General features: G+C 48.8%; 1 protein-coding gene and 1 non-coding gene across 3 annotated transcripts in view; both read left to right on the top strand.

Moving 5' to 3' along the window:
- Nucleotides 1-9,989: 9,989 nt before the first annotated feature.
- trnaw-cca lies at nt 9,990-10,061 on the top strand. Its single transcript has one exon. It is a non-coding gene; the product is annotated as a tRNA-Trp (tRNA).
- Nucleotides 10,062-10,301: 240 nt separating this feature from the next.
- Nucleotides 10,302-18,635, top strand: part of tmpo (thymopoietin) — a 45,554-nt gene continuing 37,220 nt past the window's right edge. Inside the window, exon 1 of one of the 2 annotated variants that reach the window (XM_033039377.1) lies at nt 10,302-10,376. In XM_033039377.1, coding sequence (XP_032895268.1) covers nt 10,308-10,376 — 69 coding nt within the window. In that variant the 5' untranslated portion in view covers nt 10,302-10,307. Of the gene's footprint in view, nt 10,377-11,912; nt 12,335-18,635 lie in introns of those variants that run through there. The other variant, XM_033039376.1, reaches the window with a different exon arrangement.

The raw sequence follows: 18,635 nt of genomic DNA, 5'->3' as shown, positions 1-18,635 counted from the left end.
ATGGGACAGTTCAGTGTCAGGCAACTGAACCATGCTACTGCAACCAGAGAGCAGTCCTCAACTGCTATCCAACTAGTTTTAATTTAGTTTAGTTTAGAGATACAGCGTGGAAACAGGCCCTTCGGCCCACTGACCAGCCATCCCAGCACACCAACAATATCCTACGCACACTAGGGACAATTTACGTTTTACCAAGCCAATTAGCTTACATCTTTGGAGTGTGGGAGGAAACCGATGATCTCGGAAAAAACCCACGTAGTCACGTGGAGAACGTACAAACTCCATACAGACAGCACCCGTGGTCAGGATGGAACCCGGGTCTCCGGCGCTGCAAGGCAGCAACTCTACCGCTGCGCCACCGTGCCGCCCTTCGATTGGATTTTACTGGCTTTATCTTGTAATAAACGTTATTCCATTATCCTGTATCTGTACACTGGGCGGCTCGATTTGTAATCATATATTGTCTTTCCACTGACTGGTTAGCACGCAACAAAAGCCTGTGGCTGAAGCATGAAGACGGGGCATGGAGACGGGGGCATGGAGACGGGGGCATGGAGATGGGGACAGGGGGATGGGGACAGAGGGATGGGGACGGGGACGGGGACAGGGGGACGGGGACAGAGGGATGGGGACGGGGACGGGGCAGGGGGGCAGAGGGACAGGGGGGCAGTGGGACGGGGACAGGGGGGCAGAGGGACGGGGCAGGCGGACGGGGGCAGGGGGACAGGGCAGGGGGGCAGAGGGACAGGGACATGGGACGGGGACAGGGGGGCAGTGGGACGGGGCAGAGGGACAGGGACATGGGACGGGGGGCAGAGGGACATGGGGCAGGGGGACGGGGGACAGTGTTGTATACACTGGAATTTAGAAAGATGAGAGGGGATCTTATTGAAACATATAAGATTATTAAGGGTTTGGACACGCAAGAGGCAGGAAACATGTTCCCGATGTTGGGAGAGTCCAGAACCAGGGACCACAGTTTAAGAATAAGCGATAGGCCATTTAGAACCGAGATGAGGAAAAATGTTTTCACCCAGAGAGTTGTGAATCTGTGGAATTCTCTGCCTCAGAAGGCAGTGGAGGCCGATTCACTGGATGCTTTCAAGAGAAAGTTAGATAAAGCTCTTAAAGATAGCGGAGTCAAGGGATATAGGGAGAAGGCAGGAACGGGGTACTGATTGTGGATGATCAGCCATGATCACAGTAAATGGCGGTGCTGGCTCGAGGGGCCGAATGGCCTACTCCTGCACCTATTGTCTATTGATTAGTATAGGTGTCAGAGGTTATGGGGAGAAGGCAGGAGAATGGTGTTAGGAGGGAAGATAGATCAGCCATGATTGAATGGCAGAGTAGACTTGATGGGCCGAATGGCCTAATTTTACTCCTATCACTTATGACCATGTACAATTCTGTGATGCCCCACATTATACTCCTGTCAACATCTTATCCACTCACCAATCCTTGATATCTTCCTCAGAGCTGATATTCCCTAATCTCTGGCTCATCGTCAGGTCTGACTACAGCATGCTCACTCCCTTCGTAGATTGTGAGGTCTCAACACCGATCCCTGCACCATCACTCCTGCTGCAGTTTGCCAACCTCAACAGCACACATTTACCCCAACTCTGTCCTTATAAGATCGTAAGTAATAGGAGCAGTATTAGCTCTACCCCGCAATTCACTTGTGGCTGATCTATCTTACCCTCCTAACCACATTCTCCTGCCTTTGCCGCATAACCTCTGACACCCGTACTAATCAAGAATCTATCAATCTCTGCCTTAAATATATCCACTGACTTGTGGCCTCCACAGCCTTCTGTGGCAATGAATTCCACAGATTCACCACCCTCTGACTAAAGAAATTCCTTCTCATCTCCTTCCTAGAGGAACATCCTTTAATTCTGAGGCGATGACCTCCAGTCCTAGACACTCCCACTAGTGGAAACATCAATCCTCTGCAATTAGACAAACCTCTGTCCAAGCCAAATACATTACCTCAGCTCCATGAACCCTAACCTTGTATAGTACCCTTACGGGTTCTACCTGCATAGGAAGGAACTGCAGATACTGGTTTAAACCGGATAGACACAAAATGCTAGAATAACTCAGCGAGTCAGGCAGCATCTCTGTGAGAAGGAATGGGGTGAAGTTTCGGGACGAGTCTGAAGAAGGGTCCCGACCTGAAACATCCCCCATTCCTTCTGCCTGTCCCGCTGAGTTACTCCAGCATTTTGTATCTACTACAGGTTCCACACTTTTTGGTTGCTCCTGCAGATCCCAATACATTGCACCACGCAAGGCTGCAGGCCCGGATGGAGTACAGGGAAGGGTACTAAAGGATTGTGCTGTACAGCTGGCGGAGGTAATCACGAGAATCTTCAATCTGTCTCTATCTCTGGCAACGGTCCCCAAGTGCCTGAAAACAGCCACCATAGTGCCAGTGCCGAAAAAGTCTAAAGTCACCAACCTGAACGACTACCGCCCGGTTGCCCTAACTCCAATCCCAATGAAGTGCTTCGAAAGGCTGGTCCTCTCCCACATCAAATCCAGCATCCCTGCCTCACTGGACTCTCATCAATTTGCATACAGGGCAAATAGATCAACAGAGGATGCCATCTCTCTGGCTCTTCACACTGTCCTGACTCACCTGGACAGACAGGGCACGTACGTGAGGATGCTCTTCATTGAGTATAGCTCTGCATTCAATACGGTCATCCCCACCAAGCTCACCACCAAACTCCACCAGCTAGGCCTCAGCTCGCCGATATGCAATTGGATCCTGAACTTTCTGACGGAGCGACCGCAGGCAGTGAGACTGGGCCCGCACCTGTCCACCACTATCACCCTGAGCACCGGCACACCACAGGGCTGTGTACTAAGCCCCATGCTCTACTCCCTCTTCACTCACGACTGTGTCCCTGCATTCGACACCAACACCATCGTGAAGTTTGCAGACGACACAACAGTGATTGGGCTGATCACCAACGGTGATGAAACAAAATACAGAGCGGAGGTGCAGAACCTGGCGGACTGGTGCGCACGTAACAACTTGTCACGAAACACCTCCAAGACCAAGGAGCTGATTATTGACTTCAGGAGGTCCCATAATGGGGAATACGCCCCAATCTCCATTTACGGGGAAAGTGTGGAGAGAGTGTCCAGCTTTAAGTTTCTGGGCACTCACATTTCAGAGGACCTCACATGGTCCACCAACACCGCTGCGCTGGTCAAGAAGGCACAGCAACGACTGTTCTTCCTGAGGACATTAAAAAAGACTGGTCTGCCCCAACAGCTGCTGACAACGTTCTACCGCTGCACCACAGAGAGCATATTAACGTATGGCATCTCTGTGTGGTATCTCAGCTGCACGGAGGCGGAGAGGAGAGCTCTTCAGCGCGTCATCCACAGAGCGCAGAGGATAATTGGGACAGAGCTACCAGCCGTGGAGGGCATCTACCACACACGGTGCCTCAGGAAGGCCGTCAGCATCCATGAAGACTCCTCACACCCTTGTAACGGACTGTTCGAACTACTTCCCTCCGGCAGACGTTATAAGGCCTTCTACGCCCGAACCTCCAGACTCAGAAACAGCTTTATTCCAAGAGCTATAGTGGCTCTGAACCGGCCCTGCTGAGTGCCTCCCATCCCCCCTGGACTGTCTCCCTCGGATGGTCACGTCACACAGCTTGCTTATTTATTTATTTTACTTTTCTTGTACATCTGTTGGAAGCTGCATACTAAATCTCGTTGCACTGACGTGCAATGACAATAAAAGATATTATTATTATTATTATTATTATTATTATTATTATTATTATTATTATTATTATTATTATTATTATTATTATTATTATTATTATTATTATTATTATTATTAATATTATTATTGATCCACCCTACCCAACTGGCCCATTTCATTCTCAAAAATCGAATAGATTTGTCAAAAATAATTTCCCACTTCCCAAATACAACCCCGTACACTGACACTATCCTACACGCTAGGGACAATTTACTGTTTTACCCAATAACCTATAAACCTGTACGCCTTTGGAGTGTGGGAGGAAACGGTGCACCCGGGGAAAAACCAAGCAGGTCACGGGGAATTGCGGGGTAGAACGGGGAGAACGCACAAACTCCGTACAGACAGCACCCGTAGTTAGGATGGAAGCCGGGTCACCGGCGCTGTAAGGCAGCAACTCTACCGCTGCACCAATGTTGAGTGGGTGCTGGAGCTGAAGTGTAAATGTGCCACAGCCAGAGCTGTGTGTGCCTTGGGGGCTGCATTGTGGAGAAGAGGGTAACCAGAACAGGGCTCCTTTCACCAGATGTGGAGCGGAGAGGGTGCAATGTATATCCACAGTGAACCCGTCCACAGAGAGCCCACAATGTTTGCATTGAACCTGATGCCAAGTGAAACTGATCTCATCTGCCTGTACATGATTCATACCCCTCTATTCCCTGCAGTTCCACATGCCTGTCTAAAGGCTTTGTGGAAGTGTAAGGAATAAAGGGATATGGATCATGTAGACATAGAAAATATAGAAAATCCCACACTCCAAAGATGCAGGAGGAGGCCATTCAGCCCTTCGAGCCAGCACCGCCTGTACAGGCTCTACTCTACCACAGCTGCCGAGCAAGGGTGGGACCTTCCAGTACCAGGGAAGCTTACTATTGCTGTGGACTTCTATATTTCAGATCTTGTTAGTCTGGGTGTGGTGAAATTAATGCACAATGCTGCGTAAGGGAGGGATCAGTGGCTCTACGTTCAGGCCGAGATGAATTCACCTCCCTGTCCCTGTGGAAGCTTCAGTATGACAAGGGTTAAGATGGCTGTAACAGCACAATGACATTTGGACATGTTTACAGCACAAGGTTCTTGATAGTCACCCTTTGAGGCACAGCTAGCTATAACCTAGAGCACTAAATAATAACTATTATTTAGCAATAGTCATCCTTTACTAAAATTGAATACAAATAAAGGATTAAATAGCATTTAGTTTCATTTGTATTAGTGTTATTGTATTTGTATTAAAGTTTTCGAGAATGTATTATGATTGATGATAAGAAATTGGAAAGTACGCACGATTTCAAGGGTCAAACTGTACAAAAGCTGACCGTTGCGATTGGAATTTCAGAGCAGTACAGCAACTGGGACTGTGATGCTCTCCTTGTGCACAAGAAAATAAAGTGTGTCTGGAAAACGGGTGCATGTTGTCAGAGTCTTGTCGATCAGCGACAACACCCACTGCAGTGAGCAGAGAAGGGGTACGGCTTGTGGATGATAATGGAGCTGCCAGTGCTTCAGGGCGTCACGGTACCCTGTTGCCACCGCAACCTATTGCCCTGACGACAATCGATGAGCAGAAACTCCACTGGACAAAAACACATGGTGGGTAATGCCAGGTACTCTGACAAAGGCCTCCAAAGTCATCCCTGCCAACCCCAAGCCACTATAGTCGCCCATGGAACAAGGTGCCCTTATGATGACTGACGAGTGAAGTTATACAGCACAGAAGTAGGCCTACTTGCCCATGCTGACCAAGGTGTCTTCTTGAGCTAGTCCCATAGCCCTAGGAGGAATTTCTTTAGTCAGAGGGTGGTGAATCTGTGGAATTCATTGCCACTGTGGAGGCCAAGTCAGTGGATATTTTTAAGGCGGAGATTGACAGATTCAGAATAAATACTTTGTTCTCAGGTTGTTGGGCTTGACCAGTGAGGAACTGTGAAGATCAGTGCTTGGCCTAGTTATTTGTTATCTTTATCAATGGGGGGAGCAAATGTCACATTGCCCCAACACAAAGTGCTGGAGGAACTCAATGGTCCAATAGACAATAGACAATAGGTGCAGGAGTAGGCCATTCGACCCTTCGAACCAGCACCGCCATTCAATGTGATCATGGCTGATCATCCCCAATCAGTACCCCGTTCCTGCCTTCTCCCCATATCCCCTGACTCCGCTATTTTTAAGAGCCCTATCAAGCTCTCTCTTGAAAGTAACCAGGTACCATCTGGGGACAAAATGGACAGGTAACGTTTCCTGAGGCCGTGAATTTTCGAGGAGAGATTCAGTACACTATGATTGTCTTCTTTAGAATGAGTTTAATCTCAGCAAATTAAACTGGAAAGGGGGCAAAAAAAGTTTTACGAGGATGGTACCAGGTGTGGAACGTTTGAATTATAAGGATCGGATGGGACTTCTTTCCCTGGAGTGTAGGCAGCTGAGGGGTGAGCTTAAAAAGGTATATAATATATATCAGGCAATGGATGGTCAGTCTTTTCCCAGAGTAGGGGAGTCTAAATAAATGGGCATAAATTCAAAGTGAGAGGGGAAGGCTTAAAATAAATCTGAGGGATAATCTTTCCACAGCAGCCTCCAGCCCTGGGGCCTGGTGATCCCAGGCAGCGACAGGCTTTGCAACAAGCTGCCGGATGGAATAATTGAGGCGTAAACAATTACAACATTTAAAGGGCATTAGGTCAGGTACATGAATGAAAGGTTGGGAAAGGTATGGGCAGATAGAACTATGAACCCCCCTGCGCGCCCTTACCCAGTGGGAGAGCTTCCTCGTTGTGTTGCACGGTGGCGCAGTGGTAGAGTTGCAGCCTCACAGCGCCAGAAACCTGGGTTCGATCCTGACTCCGGGTGCTGTCTGTACAGAGTTTGTACGTTGTCCCCGTGACCGCGTGGGTTTTCTCCGGGTGCTCCGGTTTCCTCCCACACTCCAAAGATGTACAGGTTCCCAAAGACATAATCTAATTGGCTTGGTAAAATATAAATTGTCCCTAGTGTGGAGGATAGTGTTAGTGTGTGGTGACTGCTGTTTCCGCGCTGTACCTCTAAAGTAAACTAAAAAAAAGTCCTGCAGGGAGGAAACATTTTACTGTGTGGGAGAAGTGAAAGCCTTCCTCAATGTGAAGTCACCCCTCAATGTGTAGTCACCCCTCTGAGAGGGTACCACTCTACGACAATGAATACCCCTGTGTGGCGAGGCCCTACCTCTGAGATGATCCTCAGAGTGAGAGAGCCCTTTTCAGAGTGCAAGTTCCCTAAATGCTGAGAGTACTTCCTTACCACCCGAGTGAGGGAGCTCCCCCAGTGAGGGAGGCCCCCACAACAAGAGTCAAGACTGCTTTATTGTCATATATCCCAGATGGAACAATGAAATTCTTACTTGCAGCAGCACAATAGAAGGTGTAGATAGACAAAAAATGCTGGAGTAACTCAAGGGGACAGGCAACATCTCTGGAAAGAAAGGGTGACGTTTCGGGTCGAGACCCTTCTTCAGACTTCAGAATATGTAAACATAGTACACTGTAAACAATATAATAAACGGGGGGAAAGTTCAGTGTGTGCATATACACATGGACACACACATCTATATTACTAAAAGTCTGTTCTTGACCGGTTTTGGCCATCTGTGCTGCGATTTCCGAGAGAACGCCGCCACCTTCGGCCGTCATTTTTGGCCACCTTGCTCAGAGCCCCCTTCCGCCATATGTGTGCCGAGGATTTTTCCCGTCGATGAAAAATGACAGAGATATTAATGATTTTACAAAATTCCCCGTTCTCTCTGCTGCCCCTGCTGGCGGCAGGGGGGAGGGACTATAAAACCAGGAAGTGGTGTGCCTCAATCAGTGTCTGCAAGCTGGAGGAAGGCAGAGGGTCACGTTTCTCTGAGCTGTGAATAACAATGAACACATGTAACTCAAATGTAAGTGTCCTTAGTGGTTCTAAAACGCTTGCAGAATGTGTCTATCGGTTCTCAAATGTTTGCAAAAAGTGTTTATTGGTTCTAAAATGTTTGCAAAAAGTGTCTCTTTTGGTTCTTTTGCTTGCAGAATGTGTCTTTTTTGGTTCTAAAATGTTTTTTTAGGTTCTCCCCCCCTTTCCTCTTCCCCCCCCCTCTCCTCTCCTCTCCCCCCCTCTCCTCTTCCCCCCCCCCCCACCCTCTCCTCTTCCCCCCCTCTCCTCTTCCCCCCCCTCTCCTCTTCCCCCCCTCTCCTCTCCCCCCTCTCCTCTTCCCCCCCTCCTCCCTCCTCTCCCCCCTCCTCTCCCCCCCCTCTCCTCTCCCCCCCCTCTCCTCTCCCCCCTCTCCTCTTCCCCCCCTCTCCTCTCCCCCCCTCTCCTCTCCCCCCTCTCTCCCCCCCTCTCCTCTCCCCCCTCTTCTCTCCACTCCCCCCCTCCCCCTCCTCTCCCCACCTTTCCTCCCCCTCCCTGCTCCCCACCTATCCCCCTCCCCTCTCAGCACACCCTCTCTCCCCCTTTCCTCTCTCTCCCCCTTTCCTCCTCCCCCCCTCTCTCTCCCCTCCATCCCCCACCCTCCCTCCCCTCCACACACCCTACCCTCTTCCCTCCCCCTCCCTGCTCCCCCTCACCCCCCTCGTAGCACCCCCTCTCTCTCCCCCTCACTCTCACCCTCTCTCTCTCCTCCCCTCCTCCCCCACCTTCCCCCCCCCCCTCTAGGTGTGACTGCAAGTTGGGGGCTATGCGTCAGTAGATAGGTTGTTTATGGAATAAAAGGAGCAAATTAATAATATTAATATAATATCAAGGGGGGTAATTAGCGTGAGTGCGGGGGGGGGAGGGGTAGTTAGTGTGTGTGACGCTGCATGCCGCCTCCCCCCCCCACAACCGCACGTTGGGGGAACAGACCCAACAGGTCTGCACTTGGTCTAGTATACATATAAAAAGGGTCTCGACCCAAAACGTCACCCATTCCTTCTCTCCAGAGATGCTGCGTTCCTCCAGCTTTTTATGTCTGTCTTTTATATACACACACACATACAACAGTGAGGGAGCATCCCCCTGTGTGAGGACCCCCCAACAGTGAGGGAGCCTCCCCCTCCTCAGCAAAGGAGCCTCTTCATCCTCAGTGAGGGAGCCTCAGCTGCTCAATGAGGGAGTTACCCAGAGTGAGGGAGCCTCCGCCCCAGAGTGAGGGAGCCTCCCCCCCCAGACTGAGGGAGCCTCCCCCAGAGTGAGGGGGCCTCCCCCAGAGTGAGGGAGCCTCCGCCCCAGAGTGAGGGAGCCTCCCCCCCCCCCAGACTGAGGGAGCCTCCCCCAGAGTGAGAGAGCCTCCCCCAGAGTGAGGGAGCCTCCCCCCATAGAGTGAGGGAGCCTCCCCCATAGAGTGAGGGAGCCTCCCCCATAGAGTGAGAGAGCCTCCCCCCCAGAGTGAGGGAGCCTCCCCCAGAGTGAGAGAGCCTCCCCCAGAGTGAGGGAGCCTCCCCCATAGAGTGAGGGAGCCTCCCCCATAGAGTGAGAGAGCCTCCCCCATAGAGTGAGGGAGCCTCCCCCATAGAGTGAGGGAGCCTCCCCCATAGAGTGAGGGAGGCTCCCCCATAGAGTGAGGGAGCCTCCCCCATAGAGTGAGGGAGCCTCCCCCATAGAGTGAGGGAGCCTCCCCCATAGAGTGAGGGAGCCTCCCCCATAGAGTGAGAGAGCCTCCCCCCCAGAGTGAGGGAGCCTCCCCCAGAGTGAGAGAGCCTCCCCCAGAGTGAGGGAGCCTCCCCCATAGAGTGAGGGAGCCTCCCATAGAGTGAGGGAGGCTCCCCCAGAGTGAGGGAGCCTCCCCCATAGAGTGAGGGAGCCTCCCATAGAGTGAGGGAGGCTCCCCCAGAGTGAGGGAGCCTCCCCCATAGAGTGAGGTAGCCTCCCCCATAGAGTGAGGGAGCCTCCCCCATAGAGTGAGGGAGCCTCCCCCATAGAGTGAGGGAGCCTCCCCCATAGAGTGAGAGAGCCTCCCCCCCAGAGTGAGGGAGCCTCCCTTCACCGCTCTCTACAGAGAGCTGGCGTCCTTCTCCTATCCGTGAGGGGTCACACAGGAGGGAGTCTGTCCGCCACAGCAGCCTCCAGCCCTGGGGATCCCGGGTGGCGAGGCCCGGGTGGGCTGGGCAGCGGCTGCAGCGCCACAGCGGGGGAAAGGCCGGGCCGGGAACAGGCGGCGGCAGCAGCGGCTTTAAGAGGATTCCGCGGCAATTTTGCTTCAGACCTCGTGGCGCAACGGTAGCGCGTCTGACTCCAGATCAGAAGGCTGCGTGTTCGAATCACGTCGGGGTCAAACATTTTACCCGCTCTCTGCCGCCTTCATTAATCCATTAAAACACAATGGCGTGAAATAACTGTGGGGCAATAATTATGTGTCGTAGTACTATTTTTTATATTGTTTGCTTTCGGACTTTGCAATCCCCAAGAATCAGTGTTTTTCATTGCAATCCGCAAAAACATCTTTTTTTAAGTGTATAATTATGTTTATATTGCAGAGATGCTGCTTGTCCCGCTGAGTTATTCCAGCATTTTGTCTCTAATGTTTACAATGTATGCTTTTGGACTCTGTATTCCCCAAGAAACATTGTTAGGACCATTGCTTTTTAAAGTGTATTTTCTATTTATATTGTATGCTTTTGGTCTTTGTATTGTTCACGAAACATTGATGGGACCATTGTTCTTTTCAGTGTCTATTATTTTTATATTGTACGCTTTCTGATTTTGCATTTCCCAAGAATTAGTGCTGGGACCATTGTGTTGTTTTAAGCGTAGGAAGGAGCTGCAGTTACTGGTTTACATGGAAGATAGACAGACACAAAAATGCTGGAGTAACTCAGCGGCTCAGCATCTCTGGCGATAAAGGATGGGTGAAATTTATGGTCCGGACCCTTCACACACAGACAGTCTGAAGAAGGGTCCCGACCCGAAACAACACCTATTCCTTTTCTCCAGAGATGCTGCCTGACCAGCTGAGTTACTCCAGCATGTTGTGCCTATTGTGTTTATGTAATATATGTTCGTAACAAGAGACTGAGGTGCAATAAACCCCATGCACTAGTGGCAGGCTTGCTACAGTGAACTAACGGACGGCAGATGGAATTTAACGAGGAAAATGTGAGCTGATGCGTTTCAGTAGGAAGACGGCGAGAGACGATAAGAATAAAGATAAAGAGAAAATGTGTAAACCAGTATCTGCAGTTCCTTCCTACACGATACGAGTAAAGGATGCGATTGCAAAAGGGATGACAATGAAATCGGGGGATAGGGGTGTTCTAAACAATGAAAGTGACGGCGTAATTGGACCACTCACAGAGACATGGAGAACAAAAACACTGACGGTAGACACAAAATGCTGGAGTGACAGCGGGACAGGCAGCATCTCTGGAGAGAAGGAAAGGGGGATGTTTCAGGACGAGACCCTTCTTCAGACTGAAAGTCAGGGGAGAGGAAAACATAGAGATATGGAAAAGTACATAGAACAAATTAAAGAAAGATATATAACTCCCTTCTCCCTTGTCTCTCCGCTCGCTTCTCTATCTATGTAATCCTGGCCACCCATGTGCATCTGCCCATCTCTAACCCCAGTCCCTGTGTGTGTCTGTGTCTGTCTGTCTGTCTATATGTGTGTGTGTCTGTCTGTCTGTCTGTGTGTCTGTCTGTCTATATGTGTGTGTGTCTGTCTGTCTGTCTGTCTGTCTATATGTGTGTGTGTGTGTGTCTGTCTGTCTATATGTGTGTGTGTCTGTCTCTATGTGTGTGTGTCTGTCTATGTGTGTGTGTCTGTCTCTATGTGTGTGTGTCTGTCTCTATGTGTGTGTGTGTGTGTGTCTGTCTATGTGTGTGTGTCTATGTGTGTGTGTGTCTGTCTCTATGTGTGTGTGTGTGTGTGTGTGTCTGTCTCTATGTGTGTCTGTCTCTGTGTGTGTGTGTGTGTCTGTCTCTGTGTGTGTGTGTGTGTCTGTCTCTATGTGTGTGTGTGTGTGTGTCTGTCTCTATGTGTGTGTGTGTGTGTGTGTGTGTCTGTCTCTATGTGTGTGTGTGTGTGTCTCTCTCTCTCTCTCTCTGCCGTTGTCATGGAGTCGCCCGTTCCCCAGCTGTCCAATGAGCGTCGGGTTCCGCTGCTCCTGACCAATAGCGGCGCGGCTTGTTGATGGGTGCGTTGCACTGACGGCCGGGGCGCGGAGTGAGTGAGCGGCGTGGAGAGAGGAAGAGTGTGTGAGAGAGAGAGAGAGAGAGAGAGAGAGAGAGAGAGAGAGAGAGAGTGTGTGTGTGTGTGAGAGGGAGTTAGAGAGAGTGGGAGTGAGTAAGTAAGTGAGTGAGTGGCCGAGCGCAGGGGCAGCTATGCCCGAGTACCTGCACGACCCGTCGGTGCTGACCAAGGAGCGGCTGAAGAGCGAGTTGGTGGCGCACAGCGTCAGCCTGCCCGTGGGCGACCAGCGCAAGGACGTGTATGTGCAGCTCTACCTCAAGCACCTGACGGCCCGCAACCATCTCCCCCACCGCGGCACAGACTTCTCCAGCGACGAGGAGGATGGAGCCGCCCCCGCTCCGGGCCGCACGCACAGGGTGAGCAAACCCCGCCGCATGGTCGTGATCCAGCTGCTGCTGGGCCGCCTGTACCCCTTCCTGCAACTGAGGGGGGAGGGAGGGAGTTGATGGGGAGAGTGTAGGGGTGAGAGGTGTGTACTGATGAAGTATGGGAAGGTGGTGGAAGGGGGAGTGGGTAATAAAACGTGGAGGAGACGCGGGAGTGGGACGCGTGAGGGAGTGTTGATGTGGTATGTAGGGGAGAGGGTGATGAGGTGTACATTGGGGTGAGTAGGAATCTTATTGAAACATATAAGATTATTAAGGGTTTGAACACGCTAGAGGCAGGAAACGTTCCCGATGTTGGGGGAGTCCAGAACCAGGGGCCACAGTTTAAGAATAAGCCATTTAGAACAGAGATGAGGAAACACTTTTTCACACAGTTGTGAGTCTGTAGAATTCTCTGCCTCAGAGGGCGGTGGAGGCCGGTTCTCTGGATACTTTCAAGAGAGAGCTAGATAGGGCTCTTAAAGATAGCGGAGTCAGGGGATATGGGTAGAAGGCAGGAACGGGGTAGTGATTGTGGATGATCGGCCATGATCACATTGAATGGCTGTGCTGGCTCGAAGGGCCTATTCCTGCACCTATTGTCTATTAAGTCTATTGAAAAGGGTGAGAAGAGGAGGGTAGGATTGAAGGGGAGATGGTTGGCGTGGTGGTAATGGGGTAGGTGCAGCATGTGAGGGAAGGTTGGGCACAGGTGATGGTGTGTGGAGTGGTGAGGGGGTGATGGAGAAAGCGGGGTGTGAGGTGTTGACGTAGATGGTGGGGAGGGGGTGACAGGAAGAGTAGAGATGTGTGCAGGTGATGGGGAGTGTGGGAACGTGTAGACGTGAGGGGGTGACTGGGTTGTGTGGAGCAAAGGGGCACGATGTTGATGGCATGTTGGGGTGTAAGGATGAAGAGGCGTTCAGAGTGAGGGGGTTTGAGGATACTGGCGTGTGCAGGTGGTTTGGGGTGAGGGATTGACAGGAATGTGTTGTGGGGAGGGGCTGGATGGAGTTGGTTGGATGCTGGGGCTTGAGGGGCTGTGGGAACTGTGGATGTTATAGGGAGAGTGGTGGCATGTCGGACTGATGGCAATGTGGGGCCTTTATGGGTAAGGAGAGATTGAGTAAGGCTGTTGGTGTGTTCACTGCATGGACCTTTAAATGGCAAAAATAAACTTTTATTTGGCTATTTATTTTTGCCATTTAAAGACCCAGGAGCAGCGGCTATGGAGGCAAAGGGATGGTTGTCTATTTGGGTCAAGATCCTGTATCTGGAATGGATGCAAGGTCTTGAGCCAAAATGTCAACCAATCCTTTGCCTGCACAGATAAAGTATTGTTAAGTTTTAAACACCTGTTGATGATACACATTAATTTGTTTCCTAACAGTATTGTTGACTTGGATGGAGGGACAAAATCTACTGTAGTCTGTTTTGCTAAATGTACACATATAATTGGGTTTAGTTTAGTTCAGAGATACAGAGCGGAGACAGGCCTTTCGACCCACCAGGTCCGCGCCAACCAGCAATCCCTGCATATTAACATTATCCTACACACTAGGGCCAATTTTTTACATTTACCAATCCGATTTACCTACAAACTTGTACGTCTTTGAAGTGTGGGAGGAAACCAAAGATCTCGGGGAAAACCCACGCAGGTCACGGGGAGAACGTACAAACTCCTCACGGACAGCACCTGTAGTCGTGATCGAACCTGGGTCTCCGGCGCTGCATTCGCTGCAAGGCAGCAACTCTGCTGCTGCGCCACCGTGCTGTCCAGGTTAGCAAGTTATGAGTAGGATACTGAGCCTGTCCTACAGTATAGGTGAGTTAAATGATGAAGATGATTGAGGTTCCTCATGGTAAGTTGATCCAGAAGAGTAAGGCACATTGTGACTTTGGCTTTGATATAGAAGATAGAGGATAATGTGACATTGACTGGAGGTCTCTGAACAGGGATCACAGTTGGGACCTTTGTTGGTATAGATCAGTTTAAAATATTGCTAGAGAAATAGTAGATGGAGTTTCATCCGGACAAGTGTGGGGTGTTGCACTTTGGGAACTAAAATGTAAGAGAAAAATATACAGTAAACATCTCACAAAACTGGTTGAGTTTTTTGAAGATGTAACCAAAATGGTTGATGAGGGCAGACCTATAGACGTTGTCTATATGGATTTCAGCAAGGCAATTGACAAAGTTCCGCGTGATAGGCTGCTCTGTAAGGTTAGATCGCAGGGGATCCAGGGTGAGCTAGCCAACTGCATAGAAAATTGGCTTAATGGAAGCAGAAGATGATGTTGGATGGTTGTTTGGGACTCGAGGTCCATGACTAGTGGTATGCCTCTGGAATCAGTGCTGGGCTATTTGCTGTTTGTGGTTAATATGAACAATTTGGATGGGAACATATAAGGCATGATTAGTAGTTTAGTTTATGGTCACGTGTACCGAGGTACAGTGAAAAACTTTTGCATGCTAACCAGTCAGCAGAAAGGCCACATATAATTACAGTTGAGTCATCCACAATTTACAGATATATGACAAAGGGTATAACGTGAATAACGTTTAGTGCAAGGTAAGGTCTGATCAAAGATTGTCCGGGGATCTCCAATGAGGTCGATAGTATCTCAGGATTCTCTCTAGCTGTTGGTAGAATGGTTCAGTTGCCTGATAACAGCTGGGAAGAAACGGTCTCTGAAGGTGTGCATTTTCACATTTCTATACCTAAACACTTTCTTCATGGCAGAGGGGAGAAGGAGTGACTGGGATGTGACTCGTCCTTAATTAAGCTGGTGATCTTCACGAGGCAGTGTGAGGTGTAAATGGAGTCAATGGAAGGGAGGTTGGTTTGTGTGATGGTCTGGGCTGCGTCCACAATTCTCTGCAATTTATTTTGGTCTTGGATGGAGCTGCTCCTAAACTGCTTGGATTCCATGCGATCTAAACTTCCAGACTTGCCTCCCGTGTGGGATCTCATCTAAAGCCTTGCTGAAGTCCATATACGCAGCATCCACTGCTCAGCCATCAATCCTCTTGATGACCTCTTCAATTCTGGAGTTGATCAGCTTGGTGTATAAAAGAAAGGGAGTCATGACAAAACCTTTTGAAACACTGGGCTGGCTTCAACCAGGGTATCGTGTACAAGCATGGTTGCTTTGTTGGAGGAAAGATGTAAATCTTTGTATGGTCCAGAAAAGCTTTACATAATTGATTCCTGAGATGAGATAAGAAGTGGGTAGTAGGGCGCTGTTTCCTGTGGAGTACGTTCATGAATGGAGCAAAAGAAAATTAATGAAGGAAAAACATGTTTAGGCAATGTGCGGATAGAATCTGCAATTGTGAAGATCAGTTCTGTTGAAGAGAGAATTGGAAAATAGTGAACATTTCCATAAAGTTCTTGTTGAAGTAGAAGGAAGACAAAATTGCTGGAGAAACTCAGCGGGTGAGGCAGCATCTATGGAGAGAAGGAATAGGCGACGTTTCAGGTCGAGAAGTGTCTCAACCCGAAATGTCGCCTATTCCTTCTCACCATAGATGCTGCCTCACCCGCTAAGTTTCTCCAGCATTTTTGTCTACCTTCGATTTTTCCAGCATCTGCAGTTCTTTCTTAAACATGAGTTGAAGTAGAAAGTGACACTGGTAGATAACTATTGAATGTGGTGAGTCGAATCGTGGCATCTGTGCAATTACTATTCTAAGATTATATTCTCAATAAGCATTGAAAACTCAATATTGTGTTGCAGTATCGAAAATTACATGACCCGCATTGCATGTAGAAATGTGCACAATTGGAGCCTTGTACCCCGAATGATAACACTAAGAGGCTGCTTATTGTGTATTCAGTTGGCTTTCCAAATTTAAAAGAAAATTCCCTATCACATTTGCTGCTTTGTATGTGGTGTAAAGACCACTGTTAAGTCTATGCTGTGTTAATTCCCCAAATCTTGAATTTGATCATGGTCCTTTTTACTGATTGCAGGCAGGGTGGCACAGTGGCGCAGGAGTAGATCTACTGCCTCACAGCGCCAGAGACCCGGGTTCAATCCTGACTATGGGTGTTGTCTGTACGGAGTTTGTACATTCTCCAGTGACCACGGGGGTTCCGGGTTCCTCCCACATTCCAAAGAAGTGTGTATTTGTAGGTTTATTGGCTTCTGTAAATTGCCCCTAGTGTGCAGGATGCGAAGGTGAGATAACTGAACTCGTGTACCATGTGATCAACGGTCGGTGTTGATTCGGTGGGCCGAAGGGCCTGTTTCCATACTGTGTTTCTAAACTAAACCAACCTCGTGTGTTTGAATCAAAATAAAATGCAGATGTTGGACACAGAAAATGTTGGCAACACTCTGCAGGTTAGGCAACATCTTTGGAAAGTTAAGCAATCTTAATGTTTCAGATTGAAGACCTATGTCAGATTTGTGCTCTTACTAGAATTACTATTTCCTATTTGGTCACTTTGAGGATAAATTACTGGAATGTTGCGAATTGTCATTTAACGGATGTACACTTCCATTGGACCTCTTCAAACAGCATAATACTGTTGATCTCAAGAATCCAAAGGTAAAATCCTGGACATTGGAAAGAAAAGCAGAAAATGCTAGAAATGAGAATGCCAGATAGAATTCAACTTGCACCAAAACGATTAAAAGTTTGTGATTAACAAATTAATGTTAAAGTTGGTTTAGTCAGAAAGTGTTTTGAATACAAGTAATTGTCATTGAATGCAAACAATCACTACTGTTTGTCGTCAAATAATTGCAGAGTCCTTAAGTATCTGCAATTTACAGATTATGATACAGTTCTGATTCTGAAACTGTAATATAGTTTCTGCAATCTACAAGAACAGATAATTGGCAGTAGACAATTCTAATAATTGGCAGTAGACAATTGGTCCAGGAGTAGGCCATTCGGCCCTTCTGGCCAGCACCCCCATTCACTGGTCATCCACAATCAGTACCCCGTTCCTGCCTTCTACCCATATCCCTTGACTGCTATCGATAAGAGCTCTATCTAACTCTCTCTTGAAAACATCCAGAGAATCGGCCTCCACTGACTTCTGAGGCAGAGAAATCCACAGATTCACAACTCTCTGGGTGAAATAGATTTTCTCATCTCCGTTCTAAACAGCCTACCCCTTATTCTGAAACTGGTCCCTGGTTCTGGACTACCCCAACATCAGGAACATGTTTCCTGCCTCTCGCGTGTCCAATCCCTTAAAAATCATACATGTCTCAATAAGATATCCTCTCATCCTTCTAAATTCAAGTATATACAAGCCCAGTCGCACCATTCTTTCAAAATATGACAGTTCCACCATCCCGGGAATTAACCTCGTGAACCTATGCTGCAATCCCTCAATAGCAACAATGTCCTTCCTCAAATTTGGAGACCAAAACTGCGCACAATAATCCAGGTGTGGTCTTACCAGGGCCCTGTACAACTGCAGAAGGACCTCTTTGTCCCTATACTCAACTCCTCTTGTTATGAAGGCCAATATGCCATTAGTTTTCTTCACTGACTGCTGTACCTACCTGCATACTTACTTTCATTGACTGATGTACAAGGACACCCAGATTTCATTGTACTTCACCTTTTCCTAACTTGACTAATTTGGTGGCAAAAACAGGAAAGTAGATTATTATCTGAATGGTGGCCGATGAGGAAAGGGGGAGATGCAACGAGACCTGGGTGTCATGGTACACCAGTCATTAAAAGTAGGCATGCAGGTGCAGCAGGCAGTGAAGAAGGCAAATGGTATGTTAGCATTCATAGCAAAAGGATTTGAGTATAGGAGCAGGGAGGTTCTACTGCAGTTGTACAGGGTCTTGGTGACACCACACCTGGAGTATTGCGTACAGCTTTGGTCTCCTAATCTGAGGAAAGACATTCTTGCCATAGAGGGAGTACAGAGAAGGTTCACCAGACTGATTCCTGGGATGTCAGGCATTTCATATGAAGAAAGACTGGATAGACTCGGTTTGTACTCGCTAGAATTTAGAAGATTGAGGGGGGATCTTATAGAAACGTACAAAATTCTTAAGGGGTTGGACAGGCTAGATGCAGGAAGATTGTTCCTGATGTTGGGGAAGTCCAGAACAAGGGGACACAGTTTAAGGATAAAGGGGAAATCTTTTAGGACCGAGATGAGGAAAACTTTTTTCACACAGAGAGTGGTGAATCTGTGGAATTCTCTCCCGCAGAAGGTATTTGAGGCCAGTTTATTGGCTATATTTAAGAGGGAGTTAGATGTGGCCCTTGTGGCTAAAGGGATCAGGGGGTATGGAGAGAAGGCAG

Source organism: Amblyraja radiata, chromosome 21 (genome assembly GCF_010909765.2).
Source record: "Amblyraja radiata isolate CabotCenter1 chromosome 21, sAmbRad1.1.pri, whole genome shotgun sequence".
NCBI classification, from domain to species: domain Eukaryota; kingdom Metazoa; phylum Chordata; class Chondrichthyes; order Rajiformes; family Rajidae; genus Amblyraja; species Amblyraja radiata.
The sequence above is the reverse complement of the archived record's forward strand: the minus strand, read 5'-3'. Positions and strand labels throughout refer to the sequence as shown.